At 37.9% G+C, this 22,815-nt stretch overlaps 1 protein-coding gene across 3 annotated transcripts in view; it reads left to right on the top strand.

Annotated features, from left to right (window-relative positions):
• Positions 1-22,815, top strand: part of INO80 (INO80 complex ATPase subunit) — a 64,386-nt gene that overhangs the window by 34,948 nt on the left and 6,623 nt on the right. For all 3 annotated transcript variants that reach the window (XM_033062631.2, XM_033062630.2, XM_033062632.2), the window contains exons 25-32: positions 2,007-2,147; positions 6,893-7,118; positions 12,312-12,439; positions 16,598-16,692; positions 18,658-18,730; positions 20,125-20,283; positions 21,565-21,667; positions 22,234-22,322. In XM_033062631.2, coding sequence (XP_032918522.1) covers positions 2,007-2,147; positions 6,893-7,118; positions 12,312-12,439; positions 16,598-16,692; positions 18,658-18,730; positions 20,125-20,283; positions 21,565-21,667; positions 22,234-22,322 — 1,014 coding nt within the window. The remainder of the gene's footprint in view (positions 1-2,006; positions 2,148-6,892; positions 7,119-12,311; positions 12,440-16,597; positions 16,693-18,657; positions 18,731-20,124; positions 20,284-21,564; positions 21,668-22,233; positions 22,323-22,815) is intronic.

Consider the following 22,815-nt stretch of genomic DNA (forward strand, 5'->3'; position numbering starts at 1 on the left):
TGTGAATAGGCTTCTGGAGAGTAGACCAAACTAGCACAGGAAGTGGCACAAACATATCATGGGAAAGGACTCGCCCTTTTCAGCAGCAGTGTTGGTGCTCTGTTGCCACTGTTTCTGATTCTAAGATGAGTAAACCAGCATTCATATTCATTGTCCATAGGCATGTATTCCCAGGCCTGTGATTCCCACCCTGCTGTTTGAGCACATAATGTGTTTTACCAGGTGGTGAAGCATGTCCCAAAACTCACTTGGAGCAGAGGGGCAAGGGTTTGTTTTCATCTTGGTCAGCATCTTAATGAATACAGGCTGCTAGGCCAGCAAGAAGGGCCTCTGTGGGGACCAGAGTAAACATGTGAAGCAGTTGTTGCTTAAGCCAGCGTTACTGATTAAGAGTTGTCAGCTGAGTAAGCGCCTGGTTTTGGGATCACTTCACATTATCCAGTGTGGGCCAAGCTTTGACCTGTGCTTTTTAGCTCTGCTGAGTGTCAGTGAAAGACTATTATCAGCTTTAGGCTCTCACCTTTTATATCTAGAGAAGGCAGTGTTCAGTCAGAGTATGAACTTTATTTTTTCCAGCTCCAGCCCATATGAGTCTCAGTGGCAGCAGCCAACAGACATGCTTAGGAGCTAGGGTTGAGTGCAGGTAACACTGGCATGTATGTACAGTCAGACTGTTTTCCTCTCTTGTCAGCAGGTTTCAAATGATATGTGCTTGCCATCTGTATCTTGACCAGGGAATGGAAATGAAAGGGCCCAGAACGCATGATCCATAATAGACTCCTACTGTGGGTTTTTTCTAGTGTTTTTTGGCATACATAGGAGTGCATATATCCAGTGTATGACATGCTGTTCAGGGTGTCTGCTTCTATCACGTACCTGGATGTTTACAGCATCAAATACTGGGATTTCATAAAATTGGGAGGCTTTGTAAAGTAAAAGTAGCATACTAATAATTTTGGTGCATTAGGAACTGGAGCAGAAAAATACCAAAACTTGAGATCCTGTTTATCTTTTACTTAAGTGACCTTAGGTTCTGGCTTGAATTGCCAGAAGGGCACATCCTGTGGTCCTATGGCAGTGAGAGGTATACCTCTTAATGCTTCTCAAATTATTGCTAGTTTCCTACTGTGTGCAGAATAATGCTCTGCATGCTATAGGAAACAAGTATAATCTAGAACTATTGATCTCTATGAATATAGAAGAGTCAGAATAAAAGCTGAGTGGCTTAGTCTATAAGCAGTTTATTTCATTGTTTGATGCAGCTATTTACAATAAAAAGGAACTATAACTGATGCAAGCAAAGAAAATCTGATTTTTTGTTATTTTTCTGTGTAGAGCTGAGCATCTTCAAAGAGCTTTCCTTTCTTTAGACTGTACTGTCATCTGAATGTCCCCACTTCTGAGTCAGTGTGTTTTTCTGTATCAAAAGGACATTTTACCAAATTCCAGGTTTTAAACATGGGTTTCTTCATGTATGTAACCCTGCTAGCACTTTTAAAATTTTCAGGATACTATTTAGAGCCTTTTTGTACAGGAAAGAAGGAAAAAGTTGGAAAATATGCAAGTCTAAAGATACCAATCCAGCCTTATTTCAATTCTTAAATTTTTTTTCTCTATGCAAGGTTTTATTTTAATTCAGAATAAATAAATGAGTAGCTAGAAAACACCCTGAGGGTCAGACCTACTAGAAGGTTCCTGTACTTCATTAGAAAAGCTAAGGTCAGAAGGTTCAAAGGTGGAAAAGCTTGTTTCTGTATCCAGCTGAGCATCCAGCCAAGTATTGATATGATCTATTCTGATTGCAAACATTTCCAGATTTGAACGTTCTGATAATTGCACAAGGTTTCTTGACATATTCACAGCAGAACATGTGTAGAGTTTTCCTTACTCAAAGAGAAATATGTACAGAATGTGCTTTGGCTGTCTTCCTCGTGGGTGGATACAAGATTTGAGAGGAGTATTTCTTCACAGACATAGTAACTTCTTAATTTTAATTTTGTTTTCAGAACCTTGTGTTCAGCAGCCACTGTAAAGCAGTTACTGGCTATTCAGACCATGTCATATACAGAAGGAAATCAGCTACCTCATGTGTACGATGCTGCCAGGTGACGGAGCTGCCGTCCTTCCTGTGCATAGCCAGTCCACGGGTAAGTCCAAGTTCAGTTGTAAATCATGTATTTTCCATTGTGTTTTAAACCTTGCTAGAATTGTGTCTTAGGAACACAGTGATAGATGACTTTGGTTGAGTAAAGCTGTTGCGAGGATATCCTTTTGCTACAGTATTCAATTGTGGGGTTTTTGTAGGGGAAGTGGCTGTAATGTGTACTGAGGGGAAAAGGAAAGTTGTAAGATACACCCAACAGGAGTTCTGAGATTTCACTTTCTCTCCTAGAACCTAGAGCAATTATAGAAGAGATATTAAAGTAAATTATTAATTGATAACCCAAGGGGGAGATTTAGGTGTAATATTAACAGAATGAGATGATTGGTGGACTCTGGACAGAAGAGGGCTGGGAAGCCATGCTTTTTTGAAAAGGATGGTTGTTTTCTCTCTTACGCTCCAGAGAGGAAATACCAAATTGCAATATATAAGGATTACTCAAGTTGACATTTTCTAGGTCTTTTGGATGTTAAGTGCTACTGCATGGGGTTGTCCATCATATCTTAAATGAATTTTGAAACTAATTAGTTCCCTGGACTGACACAAGAGACCCTCATTAGGTCTATGGCTATTGCATTCCATGTTGTTGGATATTGACAAAACTGGGCAAAATACAATTTTATTGCCAGCCCATACAGATGTTATATTCTTAAGTCACTGTTGAAGATAGTCTGTAGGCCTCATCAAATCATGTGCAATTATACTTCTACATCTGGAGAAGGGTGGATGGCAAGCAGGACCTCTTGCAAATGCAAGTTCATTACCTACCTGCTGCTGCTCAAGCTGAATTTATTTGTGTCAGCAGTTCTAGAGGCTGGGAATTCAGCTGAACTGCTGGAAGTCACATGTCGCCTCCCTGTTACAATTACTACCTCACTGGAGAACGGGAGGGTTGTTCTGAGAGTACATTGTGAAAACCACCTCCAGATTCCTTTAATTTGTCCCTCTTTGTACTTAAATTTGCGTCATGGATGAAGAATATGCTGAATTGCTCCCCTACAGCAGAAAGGGTGGACAGGGGCTTAGAAGGCTACAAATGGAGGGAAAGGCAAGAAGAAATCGTATCCGACATTTATTCTAGTGAATAAAAGTTATTTGTTTTGGTTTGGCTGCTGTATAAAAATGATTAAGTGTAGATATGTGTTTTTGTTTCTAGGAGTACAAAGACTTAATTTTTTGCTTGTTAGAAACTTTTAGCAGGAGTGTAAAAGACCTGAAAGAGCACATACGTTCCCAGAAACTGTAGCCTTCTGTTGTTGTTTGACCCGTGATGAATTTTGGGAAGTTAATGGAGCAAATGATAGAAATAGAAGTTAATGTTTATGTAGCAGCTGGGAGAGGGGGTCATTCTTCTTTCTGTGCAGGCAGTTTTTGTGAGTACAGATAGGTCTCAGTTACAAAAAAGGTAACTTGGAGAATGGATCTTGCATTGTCATTAAGAAGCTAATTAATTAAATTTTGAGTTATGCTGTTTGGTTTAATTTCAATAGATTTCTTACACACTGGAATATCATATGAAGGAATTTTGGTCATACCACAATGTCTGAAAGGTTAACTTTGCATGCAGATAAATGCAGGAAGCATTTTGGTATTGCCTTAGCTTAACTAAGTTGTTTAATTTAGGGTGGAGATGCATTCATACATCCCTATCACTGTACTTCTGATATGTCTCTGAACCATGACTCTTACAATCAGTCAGTTTGACAATAATGTGTTGACAGAGAAGGGTTTAGTACTAAGGACTGCTTTACCGTTTGTTAAACCACAAAAACAAACCTGTGGGGAAAAATTTTGAAAAAATGTGCCATGACAAAATAAATAGGACAGTGAATAAACTTGAATGAAAGATTTAATTTTTTTTCTCTGTTTCAGAAAAGTGTTGTTTTCTCTTGTAAGGGCATGTAGAAGGTACAGGACTCTACACTAGAAATGTGTGCCTGCATTCTTAAAAAAAAAGGAACTGGTGGTAAAGATAGTCTTAGGTCCTCAGAGGTCAGTCAGTTTTGCACAGGATTTGTAGGAAGATTAGTTCTTGTTAATGTAGAAATAGTACTGAGGCACAGAGTTTGTCTCAAGATTGTCTCCTACTATTTCTTCCTTAGATTGAGGTGTTACTGAAACATGACTTGTAGAATCTTCTGACTTTGTTTGTCTTGTAAAAATCCTGGTGTACAAATCTGTGTATTCTTTTCAGTAGATAAGATATGTTTAGAGAAGTTAGTCTGCTCTGGTTTATGTGTATTGGCTGTCTGTCCTAGGGGTGGAAAATCTTGGTCCTGGAAGTCAGTATGGCAAGTTGTCTGTGCTTGAAAAGAGTATTTGTTCCAGTCTGTTCGGTGTAGAAATATGACCTGAAATGTGGTGGTGAATAGTGTCTCTTAACTTAAGTCTGTACTATCATTTGTGGTTTATAGCAATGTTCAAGTGACAGAACTTGCTTGCATTTTGAATTTTTTGTATTTTGAAAGAGGTTTTGCCCTTTCTCACAAAGGTCAAACATATGCTTTGACTGCAGGTGGCAGTACAGGATAGCAGCAACTCTTAGGAGCACCTTTTAGTGGAAATGTGTTCAAAGTATGAACATAGCCCCTTTCACTTCGCAGTGTTTTGTGTGGCTTTGTGTAAGACCCATAGATAGATTTTAAAATAGCTCTTGGCATCTTGAAAAACAATGGCTTTACCATTATTGCAAAGACTGTGTGCTTCTTTGTTAGTTTTTTTTGTGACTACGTACTACAACTGTGGTCATTAATCTGTTTAAACAATTGTTTGGTCCTTGTAAAGAGAAGTCTCTATGAGATTAATTTATTCCTATGAGAAGAGCACCTGTAAAACTGGTATGGGCTACAGTTCCAGCTAGGAAACCTTGCTTAGTACCTGTTAGTACCTGAGTTATCTGGCAGATGTTCAGAGAGGTACAGCCAACATCTCAAGATACCAGGCAGTCCTGAGGTATGGGTTGCTCTCTTTACATTACAGTTCTAAAGTGCAGTTTAAAACTGGTGCTAATTAAACTATCTATTGCTTATCATTTAGATAAGCTGTTAAAATATCTCCATTTGCATGATACAATGTTGTATATATTACTCTCAATATGCAGCAGTTTCATCACACCAGAGTAAGCTGGAACAAAAATTGAAACCCCCTTGAAATATAGAAGGTTTTCATCCGCAATACATAGTTCTTTTATTGTGTTTAATGTTTCAGGTGTCCCATTATCACCCTAATTCCTACCTCATCTCAGTTCTGCAGGAAGTTCACTGCTTACTGTTCACCATGAAAACCATGAAAAGGTTTTGTGACAATATTTTAAACTTAGATGACTGTACATGGGGGATTTTTTCATTGTACTTCTGAAATAAAAGCAACAATGACTTCTAAATTAATGATACATTTGCTTCTTACATTGGTGAAGAAATTGTCTTGGCATTTCAAATTTCTCTTTTGCTAGCCTATACTGTAAAGTTGTCTTAATAGTAAAATTTATTTTCAATTCTAGATATTTTCATATCTATTGAATTTCTATTTTAATTTCATTTCTATTTTCATTTCTACTAATAGAAATGGAAATAAATTATAGCACATTATTAAGTCTTTAGATAGTATGTAAAAGCTTCTTTTAGCCTCTATAAACTTGGTTATACGTAGTTTCTGTAAACACCTCAGAGTGTTTTCCCAGAACAGGCTTACATTCAAAAAAATATTTTTTTTCTTTTTTCAATTTTTGTGTTAGACAGTGAATTGTTTTAGCATTTATATTTGTGTTTAAGTGTTGTGATTGTGTTTACTTTGGATCATAGTGTCTAACTCTTGGTGAAGTATCTGAAGTTAAATCCAGCAGAGCAGTCTGTCCTGCTTTGTACCATGGCTCAGTTTCACTTTTGGTTGTTGTCCTTTACTGTGGTAAGGGAGAGTTAAGAGAATACTTCAGATTTTACAAAATCCAGCCTTGTCTGCTGGAACAGAGATTTTTCTTCAGCACTTTGCAGCCATTGGCATTCAGCTGTTTGGCTCATGTGCACCTTCCACTCTGTACAGATTTGGGTGGACGAGGCAGAAAAGGGGGAGTTAAACTGATGGAGCTGTTCCAGAACAGCTCACATGGCATGAAATCACACTTCCTGTGTTTGCAACACTGGTCTGTCCAGCTGGGTTGTATATATTGAAACAGGTAATAGGGCATAGGATTCATAGAATGCCACAAGAAAAGGAGGACTATTTCTGTGGCCTACTTCACTCAAAGCAGCTATAAAGCCCAAGAAATACACTGTTCCTTTGTTTCCCCTTTCTAATTTATGAATCTCCCTAACTTGAGTTATCACATGAATTTCTGTTAAGGACAATACCTGTTGTTTCTGTTAAGAAGATAAATACTTGATTGCGAAGGGTGGAACTAAAAATAAATAAATAAATAAATTTTGGCAAAAGAAGAGGTAGAGCAAGGATAATACTCTTCTACTTTGCTGTCAGTTGTGTAGTAGCTGGCACAAGGCATAGTTTATCAAAAGGCAGATTTTCTGTGCATGGTTGTTCATACGGTGTTTTCTGTGGTGTGGAGAGATGTTGTATCTTTGCTTGGTTTAAGTCCAATCAAAGATTGTTTTCTACTTCTACATATTGTAATGACTTTTAATATTTGATCCTGTGGTAAGGTACTTGAGCTGGGGATTTGGGGAAAGGGAGAAATGTGAACTAGAATATTGATTATTATTATTATTATTTTACTTGTAGGTAACAGCTGTGCCACTGGAGTTCTACTGCAATGACCGAAGCGCAGAATATGAGCGCAGGGCACTAAGGGAAGGAGGAAGTCTTGAAGCAAAGCAATGTGTACTCCATGGATCCCCTGAGCTAGCAGCTGACTGGCTGAATCAGTGCTCCCAGTTCTTCCCAGAGCATCCAGGAGGGCTGCTAGGGATCAGGCCTCAGAACGGCTGGTCTTTTATCAGGATACCAGGTAAGTTTGGAGGTTGTAGTGGAATGGAGATGAAATAAATAAGGACATCTGTTATTTGATGGTAATTTATGCTTGGTTAGGAATGGTTATGTGTTTGTTTTTCCTTCTGAGTGAAAGTTAACCCTGGTATCTTAAAATACACCATGATTTTGCATCCTCTGTCTGAAGTAAATCTTCGATGGATACCAAAAAAATCTAATACAGGTTTTTCTAATGCTTAGAAGACTCTCTTTGCATGTCAGTCCTCCAAATGCTGTAAAGAGATAGACTTGCCCACTAAAGCACAATCTGCTCTCACAACCAAATACTGTTTTGAGGTTGGAGATTGCATGAAATTAGAGACATACCTTGCCTCCCAAGGTGTTGGAAGAGCTTCATATTGTCCTGAAAGATGTTTTATTGGTCTACCTAGTGAAAAGATTAAAATTACTTGTAGCAGTCTATCATGAGAAGGATAGGTTTGAGGACCAAATTCAGAGGAAATTGGCCTGGAAAATAAGGCATGAGGGATTTACTGAATTTCGGTTGAAGTAAAGATGACTTATTCATATTTCCTTGTAAAATGGGAAAAAGGTACCAGTGTACCAGAAAAATAAATGTACTTTGTTTTTTCTTAGAATTAGACTACAGTAATCCAAGAATCTCGTAGGATTTGAGTGCCAGTACTGTGGTGACTTTCATGGGCCAGACATGCTCTAGCTGTCAGAACATGGTCCTGAGAAGCAAGCAGAATTCTGCAGAAAGTACTAGAGATCTGATAGATAGCCAAGAGGAAAAACAGCTTACACTGCCAGATGCAAAGTTATTCCCAGACCCTTTTGGGTCAAGGATGTTTGGCAGGGGAAGTTAGTACAGTAAAAGGAAAATGGCCTTTTGCTTGCTCCAGTCAGTTTAAGAAGGTACCTTCTTAAGTGTTTGGAGTCATTTGAAGCACATGCACGTTTGTACCTAAGTAATGGAGAAGCCATTTTTCATGAGCTTGCACTGGATTAATACTCAGTCATAGTTGATGATTTTATAATATCTTTAGGTATTCTCTTTATTGTTTTCCAGTTATTTGGAAAGAGAAAATTATTCTCTGTAGCAGAAAAGTGGGAAGTATTGAAGAGATAATTAAGATAGAGGACATGGATAGAGAAATGCAGAAAAGTAGCCAATGCAGAAAAGAGCATTCTCCTGAAAGACTTCCATTTTAAGCTGGGGACTTTGTTATCAGCAAAAAATTTTAGAGGAATAGAGGTAGGGTGCAAGAAGCTTTCAGGAGTAAAAGAACAGGTGCAAGGTTAGGCAAATTGTTGTCAAAGCACAACAGAATTTGGTTGAGAAGGAGGTTGGGATAAATGTGTTATGTAAAGCTGGCTTAATTTAGGAAGTGTTGGACCTAGAAGTGGGGTAAAAAAGTAGTTTTGTACAGCTGTGTTTTAATGAAGTAGAAAGCAGCATTCAAACCTAAACTTACTCTAAGAGGAGAGGGCACACACCACAACAGGACAGCTGTGTTCATAGATGCAGGCACGGTGCCTTACAGAAAGTGAGTGATGTGCTGAAGGAGCTGTTTGCCAGGCAGAAGTCTAGCAAATGTCAAATGGAGCACTTGCTGTGAAGGTCTGTGGCAAATAGGTGACAAGAAAACAAGAGGAGCACCTCTCCCTCCTAAACCCTGATCTATCCTCTCCCAGACTCAGCGTTCCCAGTACCCTGGCAGCAGGCTCAGCTGTGATCACTGTGGGAATCTCTTGAGGTTTTTCCTGTTCTTTGAAAGAAAAATGGTCCTGGATTAAATGGCAGGAAGTGTCTGAGTCCTTTTAGTATCGATAAAAAGCACTGGCCTCACTGGCTGTTTACTGTGAGAGCCAGCTAGCTCCTCACTGACCCCATTGTGCCGTCAGGAGGGGAACCAGGGGTGTCAACTGGAACCCAGGCTTTATCTCTCTTTCCTCTGCTTTTTGCATGTCCAGAGGCACTTTTTCTCATTCTCCAGAGAGAGTCGAGCCCAGCTACAGTCATGAGCCACAGCTCCTGACAAAGGTTATTCTGAGTCATAATCATCTGTAACTATTCTTCCCAGGCCCACTGTATCCCCTGGTAGATAATTTATGTCCATATCCTAGCATGGCTGGAGGCAGTTGAGTTTGGTTTTTTTTCAGACTGAGAGCCATTTGATCTGGTTTCTTTTTCTTGTTTGTGTCATTCAGTACTGAAGAACCCAAAAATTGTGTCCTAGGGAGAGCTCTTTGACAGTGCAGTACAGGACTCTTTGACTGACTTAAAGTTTTAAAAGTTCCTTTTAAACAGAAAAAAAAAAAATCCAAAGAATTTGTAATGTGAAGTTGTTGCTGATCATTAAAAGTAAAAACATATAGAACTGCAAATTTTGGAAATCCCCTTTAAAAAAAAGTAATAGTTTGTCTTTTTCTTCTCTAGGTAAGAGAAAATTAGAAGTGAGAGAAACTAGTGGTGAAAGACACGTTTGTGGTTTTTTTTCTCTTTTGATTAATTTTGGTATTTTCTGAAGATGGCATGAGTAAAATACGTTTTCTGGAATTTGTTGTTTGAAGCACTAGGTGGCAGGCTTTCAGCATGGAAAAATACTTGATCTTGGAAAACACAATGGCGTCAGGATAGCATGCTTGAAGGTGCCAGGTTAAGGACAAATTATTTTCTCTTCCAGAGACGATAAATCTTTTTTGGTAGTACTGTTTTGCTCCCCTAAAGAAACCTCAAAAACTTTCTCACTAGTGCAGTCTGCTCTGCTGCTGAAATGTTGGATGATTTATGAACTGTTAGCGAGTTGCTAACTTTTCAGATGTCTGCAAATAAATTCTTTACTTGTAATTTGCATTTCATTGCAATTTAAAAATAGTAACTTACACAATGGAGACCTCAGGAGCCAGCAGCAAAGGACATGCATCATTTCCAGTTAGCAAAGCTTAATTCTACCTATTCATGCCTTTGTGAGGAAAACTGTAGCATTTTACTTTTGGAAACTTGCTAATATGTTAATCCTATCCTGTCAACACTGATTTTTGAACAGACCCTGCTGGTTCTCTGAGTTTCTTCCAGTTAGATAGCTTTTAGTTAATAATCATGTTAGTTTGTCACGTATATCTAGACTTTTCATGTAGCTTCACTCAATATAATTATCGATATAATTTTTTTCTGAAATAGCAAACTGACAGATTAGAATGAAAACTGAATGTCATGGCTGTATTTATAGTTAAAGGAAATAATAACATTTTGCATAAAGAGTAAATATTGCTGTTTTACAACAGTTTTTAGCAGCCATAGGTGTATTTTAAAACCAACTAGCTGTAAGTAATTTCCATTTTGCTTAATTGCCTAAGTTGAAAATTTGGTTTTCCTTAGAAGAACACATGAAGCTATTAATGATTTATACGTAATTGAGACTGAATGCTGTTCGAGACATGAGTGCATCATTATGCATTATGTTGCACTTAGAGCAAATGCAGTCTGATGTGTGGGCATGAGTTTTCCTTACAGTATTTCCTTGGCTTGGCTCTCCAGTTAGTGGAGTCCCTCAGGTAGTTGCTAACAGTTCAAGCAATGATGTGGTACTTGCTCCGGGCAGAGCAAGAGCATCACTGCCAAAAGGAAGAGAAAAAGGGGGAAAAACAGTCACTAGATAGGCAGACAAACAAGAAAGAACTGACTTGTCTTGTGTTGGGCTCTCAGCTAGTGAATTGCAGGTGCATGGCTCTAAAATTACCACAGGAGAGAGGATTCACGGTATTGATTTATAGAGCAAGTGGAGTAGCTAATTATTTTAAACCATATGGAAACTCACAATTTTTTGAATTTCAGAAAGGAGATGGTTGGTTGCATTTTCTGATGTTCTGATGCAGATTCCAGCATCAAGTCTATTATTTGTATTTAAGCTAAATATATTTTTGAAAGAGAACAGCTTTATTCCTGCTTTTATCAGCAAGCTCATAGCTGTACTTGCAGGAATTGCTTACTACTCTGCACATCACCGCACACCTACCACATCACTTATGTACTTACTTGTGGGGACTATATTACCTGCTGTGCTTGTGTGATCTTTTTAGGAGTGCTGTTATGTGATCTATGCTCCTCTCTTCTACTAGTATGAACCTGCTTTGGGTTATATTAAAATGCAAGGTGGTCAAATGAAAGAATTAATTTTGCATATAACTTTTTTTAATTGAGATGTTGGGCAGGACAGTTAAATGCCTTACAGAAAGCGAATTTTCTTTAACCCATGAGTTGATTCATTCTATGAAACAGGAAGTGTGCAAAAGTGTTACCTACTAGACATTCGAGAGCATTACCTGCTAGACATGTTGAAAATACTTGGGTTCTGTACTAGCCTGCACCATCTGCAGTTGTCAGCTTTCCGTTTTGGCTGTAAACCTAAGTTCAGACATCCAGAAGAATAGAGAATCATCAATGGCCTTTCCAACAGATAATTTTTTGGAAGAAAATTTCTCTTCATCCTCTTTCAACAGTAATGTATTGTTTACTGAAGTTTATGTACAGAATGTACAAACAGGAAGGTCTCCTTCCTGAAAAATACTTCATGAGCAGTGCTGAAATAGAGAGGACATGAAGTATAAAATCTGAAGTGACTGAAAAGATTGCCATCTGGAAACATTTCTTAAACAAAACAAAAGGGAAAAAAAAAACCAGAGGGCAGGGAAGAACTGGGCAGTGCTGTGAGGGGATTGTTGTTTTACAGTGACCTAGACAACTGTTCTTTTCTGGGGGCCTGAGGGGTTTGATCTGTGGAGGATAAGGCTAAAGCTCAGCAGGCAGGTATCAGCAAATGTGCAAAGGACAGCATTTTCATGTGTGAAGTGGCAAGTATTTCTTCAAGTGTTAAGGCATATAGTGCTTGTTGATCTGGACAGAATAAAACCTTAGATGAGGGATATGGCTGTCCAAAAAAGGATATAGCACTTACTTGAGATCAGTCTGTAGTGAGATTTCGATGCCTGTAGCATAGATGTGTGCTCCCATCCCAGCAAACAAAAGTTATTGTTACCATTGTGATTTTAAATATCAGCCAGAAGGGATGTTGCAGTTTCTTCCATTACACCTCCTTACTTCAGAGATTATAATGCAGTGAAGTGCTAGGAAAACTTAGAAGATAATTTGTTGCATGTATCTGGGTTTGCTTTTATTAGTTACCTGCTTTTCTTCTATTCTTTTTAGATAAAGAGAGTCTGATCACTGACAGTGGAAAACTTCATGCTCTTGATCTTCTGTTGACACGGCTGAAATCTCAAGGACACAGAGTTCTCATTTACTCCCAGATGACTCGGATGATTGACTTACTGGAGGTAGGAGAGCTACAGCTGACAGAAGACAAATTATGAAGATGGAGATTTAGCAACACTGTTTTGGAGAAAGTGCAATAATTTGGATGTAGCAAACTTGACATAAAATTACTATACCAGAGTTAATTACCCAGTTAATGCATTAATATGAGACTGTAAGAACTGCTGTACAAAGTTAGACATAAAGTCCAACCTAGTGTTCTACTGATACCAGTGTATAACAGCAGATGGTACGGGGAAAATGTAGAAGAATAGTGATACTTCACCATTACTCACTCAGTTTCTAGCAGTTTGCTGTTCAGGGGGGTTTCTGAACCAAGTATGCCTCCTATATACTCAGTAGTCAAACATGGATTCTCCTTCTATGAAGTTGTTCATTTGCGTCTTGGCACCTTGTTAGATGTTGGCATTTGCACTGCCCTGTGGCAAGGAGTTACATGGCTTAATTATCCTCTTCTGCTGGTCTGAACTGCTTCCTTCTTTTTTCATTTGATGCCTACATGCCCTTCTATTGGAAGGAAGAGGAAGAACAGTGGTAAATTTTACAGTGTTTATGTTGCTTGTAATTTCACAGATCATTACCGTTTCTCTCTAATACCTGATTCCTCTGCAGAAGTTTCATAAGCAGTGAAGAGGTTCTCTGGATAGGAAAGAAGTAAGGAATGAAGTCATAATTTAAAAACAGACATTTGCCTCTGAAGAAAAAAAAAAATAACTCTTTATGTGATGAGCAGCCATGCCATCAGGGAGCTAGGCTACTGGCTTCTCCACAATAAACTGAAGAGAAAAAGTGAGAAGCCTGAATCAATAGCTGCCTAAGTCATGAGTTCTGTATGAACAGGAGAGTATTTTAAGGTCAGCAGTTAATAGTTCAATAACAAATCACAAGCTGAATTTTGTTTTTGCTGCTGTGAGGAAAAACAGAACTTGCATGGTTGCAATTCTGTATTTTGGCACTTTGCCTAGGATTGCTTTGTATGCCTCTTTTTTTGGCAAACATTGGACATGGTGTAGGTTTGTTGATACCCTGCATTACACCATGAAGCTCATAATGCTGTGTTTAGTACTTCTGTCTTTTCTCTTAGTGTTCCATTTGAAAGATTGTAAGCACACCATTTTGCTGTTCCATCTCTTGAACATTCATCTTCACTTGTGCTTTGTTATCCAGAGAAGCCACCTACTAAGACCTCTGTTTTTCTTTCTCCCCACCCAAGTAACAGAAGCTGAAGTTAAGCAAGCTAAAAGTAAAGACTCAATTAATAAGAAAATCCTTGCAAAAGCTGTGTCTCTGTAGATATTTATTTTTTTTCCTGATCTATCAAAATATATCTGCCTATTTGAATATGAAAAAACACAGGATGTCTTTTTTAACAGTATTTGGATTATATTGCACTAACCTAATCTATGCAGGGCAGAGAGCACAAAGCACATTGTTTACAAAGTTATAAAACCCTGTTTATGTAGCTTCAGCTGAAGAATTGCTGTGTAGTTCAGCCATTATAAAATGGCAGATATAAATACAGTGAGAAAAATTATTGTTTTTCAAAAGAAGAGGATAATTTATAATTTCAGTATTGTTTTTTTCATGCAGGTGTGTATTTCACATTTTTAAAGGTTTTGTTTGTTTTTCTCCATGTGATTGCTTTCTTCTGTAAGAGCAATTGTCCACGGTTTCAGTGGGAATCAGATTGTATTCATGAGATGAGGGATCAAATTATGTTCTGCATGAAGTAAAATGTCTTGGTTATACTCTACCAAAAGTTAATGAGTTGTGTGGAAACATAAGAGTACTCAATTTAGACTGTGAAATAATATGAAGGGAAAACATTTTCCTGAGAAAGTATCAAGAGTGGAAGCCCAGAAGAGCACCGGCTTTAGCAGCACTGTGTTCTCACCATACTCAGCCGTATTGTTTCCTGTGTAGGTGCTCTGTTGCAAGGGTTTTTCATGGTTGTTCTAGGCTGATGCTTCTGGTGCCTTGGTGACCCCTTACACTAACAAGACTGGCAGGTAGATTTTTCAAGCAGGTCTAATACAAGGATCTCTGTATGAGGCTGAAGCCTCCCTTAGGCTTCCCCCACCCCACTCCATCCCTTGTGGGGAACTAGGAAAATGAGTAGTCATCGAGTGCCTTCCACAGTTGCTGTAGAGAACAGGTATATTTACTTCTAAATATCTTCTTTGCCATCAGGGTTCTCTCTTTAGCTGAAAGCATACCTTTTCTATGAGCGATCAGAACACTGAACTGCTGAGAAGTGTAGCAATGTGGAGCTTCTTTTCTGAATTGAAAGGGTGTACTTTTAATATTTGGGAAAGTGCTGCACAAAACCAGTTCACAGCAAAAGGATGTTTCATATGACCACTGTTACATTACTGTGAGATATCCACCTTGGTCAGAGGAAGGTGGATGGAGGCAGACCAGAACCTGTTAGGTGATTACCTAAGGGCTAATGTGCAAAGCTAATTTGCAGACCTGGGGAAATAAATGTCAGTAGTGCAGGTGTAGAATAACTTGTTCTTTTGCACATTATGCCTTTGTGAAAATGTCTGAAGTCTGGAACAAGGATGAATGCACCTGATGGAATGAATGAAGTTGTTTTCTGTACTAAAGTTTGTTTAGAAGACAGATACTGAAAAGATGATTAACAGATGAGGGAAGATTAAATCAAGTTCAAAGGATTGAATCATCATAAAGGCAGATAGAGATAGAAACAAAGAAATGAAAGAAAAAGGTTCCTGTGATAATAGTAAAAGAATTTATTAAATCTAGAGAAAATATGGCATAGTGCCTAACTGACAACTCTGTATCTCTGGTTTTAGTTGGTGACAGAAACCTGTCAGAGAAATTGAATAAATTAATAGTTAATTAGGATTTGTTTGTCTGTATAGTGAAGTAGTTGTTCTCTGCTTTGAGCTTCTGTTGTTGTACTCCAGAAATCCAGTAGCCATGAGCTCTGTTTCATAGAGGTAGTCCAAGTGTTGTTTTGGCCATTTCCACACTGTTTTATTTATCTAATTTTCTCTTCCATCTGCCTCACGTTGAAACTTGCTTCCTCTGCATCAGTCTTTTTCTCATTTTCCTTATAATATGACTGCTCTTTCACTATTTCTGCAGAACACAAAGGACCAGGAGCCTTGAAGGATAGGTGAAATGGAGAACTGGGCATGTACTGTCAGAAGGTTCAGTGCAAGCACTGCCATGTCTTCTCACAGCACATCAGTACTGTGGCTTGGAGCAAGATTAATCCAATAGTTCTTGCTGCTAAAGCACTGTCTGTTCCTTTGTGTCTTCGTTTGCACTCATGGCCTCTCAAAAAGACTCATGCACCAGTATGGTTAAACCTAACTCGTGTAACCAGTAGGTGTTGCCTCTTGTCAGCCAAGCAAGGATCCCATTGTTTAAGCACCCCAGAGGATATTTTTCCAGAGAAACTCTGATTATTTGAGCTTTGTATGTAATTCAGATTTTATTGATAGTTGCAGAGGTATCAAAAAATGCTGAGAACCTTAGAGCATGAAAAATATGTCTCAAAGGAAAAAGCCTTTGCTTACAGCATTCCTAACTGATGCCATTTGATTTGTGCCTCAAACACTGGTTTTAGTTCTGCTGCTTGGCAGGAGCTATGGGCTGACACACCAGTGTAATGTTCAGTGTTCTTGTATGCAAGAGATTCACAGGCACTTCACTGCTGAGATAAAGCCTGGACAGACATTATACAGAACCAGGTTTTTAAAACTACCAGTCAAATGGTGTAAAATCAACAGGGAGCAGGTGTAATTGGTTTGTTTGGAAAGGTTTGCTTGCCCAGTTTTAGACTCTGTGGAAACAAACTTCCCATTTTAGTGATTTTTGTTTACCTGCTTATTTATAGGAAAAGGAATGTACCAGGTCTGCAGTGCAGCAAATGTATCCCCAGCTCTGAACTGAGATTGTCATTTATCTCTTACGTGAAATGTAGAAGCTGACATATGATTGAGTAGCTTTAATTTTTGGATTGTATTATTATCAACTATTGCTTACAGAACATTTGTTGATGATGTTTATGGAACCTTGTTGTAATTAGCAATCCTGCTTTTATTGTGTGTAGGGGGGAGTTCTGAAAAATCCAAGACTGAACAGTTGCAGGAACAACTGTATTTTTTGGTGTCTGTTCTTTGCAGGAATACATGGTTTATAGGAAACATACCTACATGAGATTGGATGGCTCTTCAAAGATTTCTGAACGAAGGGACATGGTAGCAGATTTTCAGAACAGGTAATGTATTCTGCAAGATGTGTTTGTGCTAAATACATGTACCTAGGAAATTGGTGTAAGATGTAGTGAAAATAAATGAAATCCGCATTTACCTTTCCTTATAGCAAATTGACCTAATTTATCTGAAACAGTTTTTTGGTGGTTTGCTGACCAGTAGTCTGTGATGTTGATATGAATCTGTTAAAAGAGTACTGGAAGCAGTTTTATTGTTGCCACCAATTGTACTTCTTGCCAATCCAAATAGGCTATTGCTTAGAAAGACGCTCAGTAGGAAAGTAGCATGTCCAATGGTTATTAAATGCTTTGACAATTGACACTGTAAAGATGAGATTGAAAATCTTGCATGTACTAGAGTACTGAAAGTGACCTAGTTTTCTGCAAAACAAACCATTTAACCATATTTTACTAAGAAACCTTAAACTGGTATACCAAAAGATAAAATGGGGATTTTATTAGCTAAAAAGGTAGGGTAACTCTTCTCATGTAGTAAGCCAAAATGGATCCTGACAATTTTAATAAGCAAATCAGGGTGCATTACTTATAATGATTGAATTTATGGTATTAAATTTCCTTTTAATCATGAGATACGGCTTGGTTCACAGTAAGGTTATCTTGCTGTATGTTGGTGTGAGCTTGTAAGGAGGTCACTTTCCTATTTCTGTGGAGTTAGGTTCATACATAGTTTTTATTGCAGGGTGAAAGCAACATTCTAGACTTGAGAAAATTCCTTATGTTATTGGTCCCAAAGTATTGTAGCCAAAGATAGGAGTCAAGGCCTCTCAGGTCACTGGTTCATGAGGTTGAAGGACCTGAAGGACTGTGTTGCAATGATGACTCTTCTCGTGAACTTGGACATGTGCAGAAGCGAGAGGACCATGTAGGACCTTTCTTTCTACCTGTTTCTAGGTGACAGTTTAAAAGAAGTGAAAAAATGGTTTTATTAATGAATAGAATTTGTTTTTATTAATGAATAAAACAGCTGAAGAAAAATAATAATTTCAGCAGGAAATCCCTTTGAAATGTAGGTCAGCCAGTCTAAACAAGAATTCCTATTAAAACGTTAGTTGAGTTCCTCTTATACATGATTTACTTATGAGAAATATTTCCAGGAAAAAAAGCATGACTGAGACTAAACTATTCTGCAGGATATCCTTGCAAAGTGCTGAAAATATATTGCTATGGGATGATAATTTGTTCACGTAGTCTGTGGCTCTGTCCACTTTCCTTCCCATATGGCATATCCAGAAGTATTTCACAGCTGGATGTTGAGGTGACTGTCTATACACACATCCCAGTATTGTTACAAAAGAACAGATTACCTGCCCAAGGATTACCTTCAGTGCAAACAGACACCTGTTGACTCCTTTGACTTTGTTACCTACAAGATAAAGTCTGAAGATTGACAGCTTGGTTGTCAGCATTGTAGTACCTAAAGGATGTGGCATTCCAGATTGTCTTCTCTTAATCAGAGGAGGACAATGTGTCAGTGTCTTTGGAGTCCTTACTAGCGTACTGTCTGCTTTGTTTGTGTCAGCCTGCTCACAAATCCATAAGATGTTGAATGCTTCTAAATACTGCTGACCCTGCAGAGGCACTAGTGTAGTTCACAATCTTAGCAGAAACTTTGATTTTGCTGTTACCACTTGAATTTTCATCATTACCTGGTCATACTACATATAGGCTTGTCTCCTTGTTTGTTCTCTTCAATGCACCAAATTTAGAACAAAACTTGCATCTACACAGTTCTGACTTATTTTTCTTTTTTTATTAATTGAGGATCATTAAGGCAAGATTTCTTTAATATCGGGTCAGTTCTGTGAAACAATAGATTGTTCTTTGCCTGTATGAAGTCTTAATTTCCAGGGTGGGCAAGATAAACAAGCCTCATATGGGTCCAAAAATTGCTTCTGTAGTTATTCCTTGTTCATGCATGAAATAAGGGGATTTAATCTCTTTCCTTTACAGGAATGATATTTTTGTGTTCCTGTTAAGTACAAGAGCTGGAGGCTTGGGCATTAACCTTACAGCTGCAGATACGGTAGGTGAAATTTGGTAACAGTTTATATGGGAAAATGGGTCATTCTGTGCAAAAGTTGGCACTCTCTTGCCCATACTGATCAATATTTTTAGTACTGCTATTCACATTGTGAAATTGCCTATCCTGCTTACTTTGTTATTTCCAATGTAATATTATCTTGATGATAAAGTTGTAGAATATTGGACATTTTGGTACACGGTTTTTGGTTGCAGTTGGAAATTTCTTCCCACTCCATACATACAGAGTCCAGGAAGGAGTTGGATTGCTGAAGGGGTTTACAGGTGCAAATGACATTTAGATGAAACAGCATTCACTGTATGAATGACTCTTTGCTCCTAAAGTCAGTTGCAAAGGAACCAGTGGAATAGTTACCAGTTACCCATTGTTCTGTACCCAGAAGAATGAAACAATACCTATAAAAGTAGGAAACCATTTGTAGTTGAGGATCAGCTACTCAGGAAGGATAAATTTCTTTCCCTGAGGTGTAAAGACAAACTGATTTAGGTGAATTTCAAGGATTTGTACTCTGGAGCAGCTGCCACTAATCACTAGGGAAGGAATACTGATGAACCATTCATCTTTTCATTAACAGCTATTCTTGTGCTTCTAACCTGCACCTGGTGTGCTTGCAGATTTGACCTCAAGTTCATAGCCACACAAACCCAAAGATCTCTGAATAAAAAAATCTATCATGTCTTGCTGTCAGTCACAAGAAATCAGAAGAAAACAAGTATCTGTAGGATTTTCAGGGTTTAAAAGAAGAAATAAACAGGTGGCAGCTCAGGCAGGCTTCTTGCATGAGCACTTTTAGGTCTGTGTTTTTCTGTGTAACTTTCTTAATACTTTGCTGTCTAAAATTTTTTAAAATGCTTTTGGTTTTTATGCTTATTGTGCATAAAGTACTACTAGAGTGATAGTGCAGTATTAATGTGGCATTTCAGTTTTTTATAGTCAAGGTACTATAAATGTTAGACTTGATATAGGTTTTGAATAAAAAATGGAGTATTACTTTTTGCATAAAATTCTGACATAATGGTAACACTAAAATGCGTCCGTGATGTGGTTAGTCTGTAATTAATTGCATGACAGTGATTTAATGTGATAACAAATTTTGGGATTTTGTGCTTCCCTGTTAGGTCTGTTTAAAAATATATTGAAGGCATGTGAAGTTGAAACGTTCATAGTGTCAGTTAGTTTGAATTCACCTGAAATACAATGGAAGAGGCTCCACAGAACTGGGCAAGGCTGGTTTAACAAAGCCTACAGCAGGGCTGTAATTCTGTGAAACATGATTGAACTTTCATTGTTATGAGTATATCAGATTTCTGTTTGTTTAATCACCAGGTGCTCTAAACATATGTTTTTATTTAATCCTTTCTGGTGTTGCCTTGCAGGTAATTTTCTATGACAGTGATTGGAACCCAACAGTAGACCAGCAAGCCATGGACCGGGCCCACAGGCTGGGTCAGACCAAACAAGTCACCGTGTACCGCTTGATTTGTAAAGGCACTATTGAGGAGCGCATCCTTCAGCGGGCAAAGGAAAAGAGTGAGGTAGGAATAAGGAACTCACCTGGAATGAGAAGTTACAGGAATGGTATCATAGAGCACCTATCAACGTGAATAAAGAGACAGAAAAAATGTCTGCAGGGAGACAGAAGAGAAGGCAAAATGAAGTGTCTTTGTTCAAATATGTCTCTAACACAGCAGCAGTCCAGTGACTTTATATGAACTGGAAAGAAGCTAATTGTTTGCAGTATGACTTCATGAAAACTATTTCTTATGTTGCAGTGGAATTACTCAGGCTTCTTTAAGAACAGGGCTTCTGTCTTTGCTGTGTCAGAGTTACTGATTCTTCTCATGTTGCACAACAGCTGATTTTTTTTAAAAAGACATTTGGAAGGTAATCAAGTGGAAATTATTTGAGGTGTGAGTGTTGCCAGAAAAACTCAGTGTCCTGCAGCATCAAGCAGTAAATGTACTAGGAACTTTAAACCTCATGATACTTTATTGGCAAGAAAATAACTAAGGAGATTAATGTTTTTGGTAGCAGTAGGTACACTATATACAGCATTCAGATGTTTTGTGTACTTGGAGTTTCTTCTAGCTTTTGTCTTACTTGGATGCTGCTCATGATGTTGCAGCAACTGAATGCATTCACATTTCCTTTGTTGAAACCATTTTTTTCTGAGATACTGCACTAGAGGTACCTGAAATCAGCCTGAAAATTAGGTCTAGTCTTCTGCCTGGTGATCAAAATCATTGAAATTGCCTTATGTTAAAGCTTGTTCTCTTCTGTTAAGTTACGATTCTTCTTAGTTGTTGTATTTTTTTTAATATAGTTGTAGTAATAGATACTGAGTTAATTGCTTCAACTGCAACACCAGCTCAGGATGGAGATACAGCTTTCAGTGAAGGAGACTAAAAATATTGCACCCTTTAAGAATGCGATCTTCATGATCCTCTGTGCAGTTACTCGAAAATTTGAATGGATAAATTATAACTGAGAGGGGTCTTGTTGTATTTTTGTTTTGTTTTGTTCAGCAGTATATTAATTAATACTGTTTTAATTTGCAGTTTATTACATACTGCTTCAGAAAAAATGTAGCTTTCCATAAGGAATGGTAATATTTTACCTTCTCTCTCAGTTGCTTCTTGTATTTTATACCCTGAAATTTTGCTACTAACTTTGGTACGATAGAGAAATTGGATTGAGTCTGACTTAAAGAGATGTACTTGCATGATTTTTGCAGATTTCAGTGATGGGTAATGAGAAATGTTTCATGGCTGATTTCACTAATTTTTCCTTTTCTTCACTTGTTTTTTTCCTTCTAGATTCAACGGATGGTAATTTCAGGTGGCAATTTCAAACCTGACACCCTGAAGCCAAAAGAGGTGGTCAGCCTTCTGCTGGATGATGAGGAACTAGAAAAGAAATGTATGTGAAATTGATGTTTCAGCAATTCCTCCATTTTCCACTTCATTACCTTATGAAATCTGTGTTTTTATCTCTACAAACACATGTGTTGCTGATAACAACTTCTGTTTCCTGTCTCTTTTTGTGTTGCCAGCTCTTGTTAGTACAAGCTGGTTTGATATCACTGCTGAGTTGAATGAAGTTGTGCAAAATGAGACATGATGATGTGATTAAGTTTTTATTGGCATTCATTCAGGATCATTACATTGTCCCTTAATGACAGGGCTTTGACAAGAACTATGTAGGTCATGACAAGAAAAGTAAAATTCCTATTATTCATAATATTTTGTATTTTTGAAGTTAGAGGCATATTCTTTTATGTTGCTTGAAAGAAGAATTTCCCTGTAAGACTTTCTAGTGACTTAGAAACAAATAGTTTTAGTAGAGAAATGTTTTCAATGTGTTTTAGTTTCAATGCAACTGAATTTTCTTCTCAGTTCTGTTAGAATTAGAACTTCTTGTAAGATTCATAAAAGGATAGGAAGTATCTTCCCAGTGGTGACAGTTTTGTATTTCTTTTCCAACAGTGCGTCAGCGTCAAGAAGAGAAGCGACAGCAAGAAGAAACAAATCGTGTGAAGGAACGTAAACGTAAAAGGGAAAAATATGCTGAGAAGGTACTTTGATACAGAGAGGATTCCTGTGTCAGAGATACAGCCAGAAGAGCTTTGGGATCACTGTTAGGCAATGTGGAAATGTTTTATGCCAAGGCAGCCTTAATGAGTAAACCTTCTTGCCTTTGCTGTTGAAAGTCACTCGGTGGCAGTTCCTTACTAGAGGAGGGATATTACAAAATAAGTAATGCATAAGCAACTTCAAAAATACGGAAGTACTGCCTATCCAAACAAACCTGACAGTCAAGTGATTGTTAAATTGGCGACTTTATCAAGATTTTGTTCTGCAAGGATAAAAGGGGAATGTAAAGAAAGCACCAAACAGGGATAAAACCCAGATAGCTATGAGGCTTCTGTTGTACTAGGAAAGATCAGCTTGTTTAAAAAGCATCACTAAAACCAATTTATGAAAATTCTGAGTTGTTAAGACAATGAGGCTTTGCATTAATTAATTGGAATTTTGTGTAATGGTAAAGAATCTCAAGCTTACTCCAAA

Source organism: Catharus ustulatus, chromosome 6 (assembly GCF_009819885.2).
Source record: "Catharus ustulatus isolate bCatUst1 chromosome 6, bCatUst1.pri.v2, whole genome shotgun sequence".
In the NCBI taxonomy this organism is placed as follows: Eukaryota; Metazoa; Chordata; class Aves; order Passeriformes; family Turdidae; genus Catharus; species Catharus ustulatus.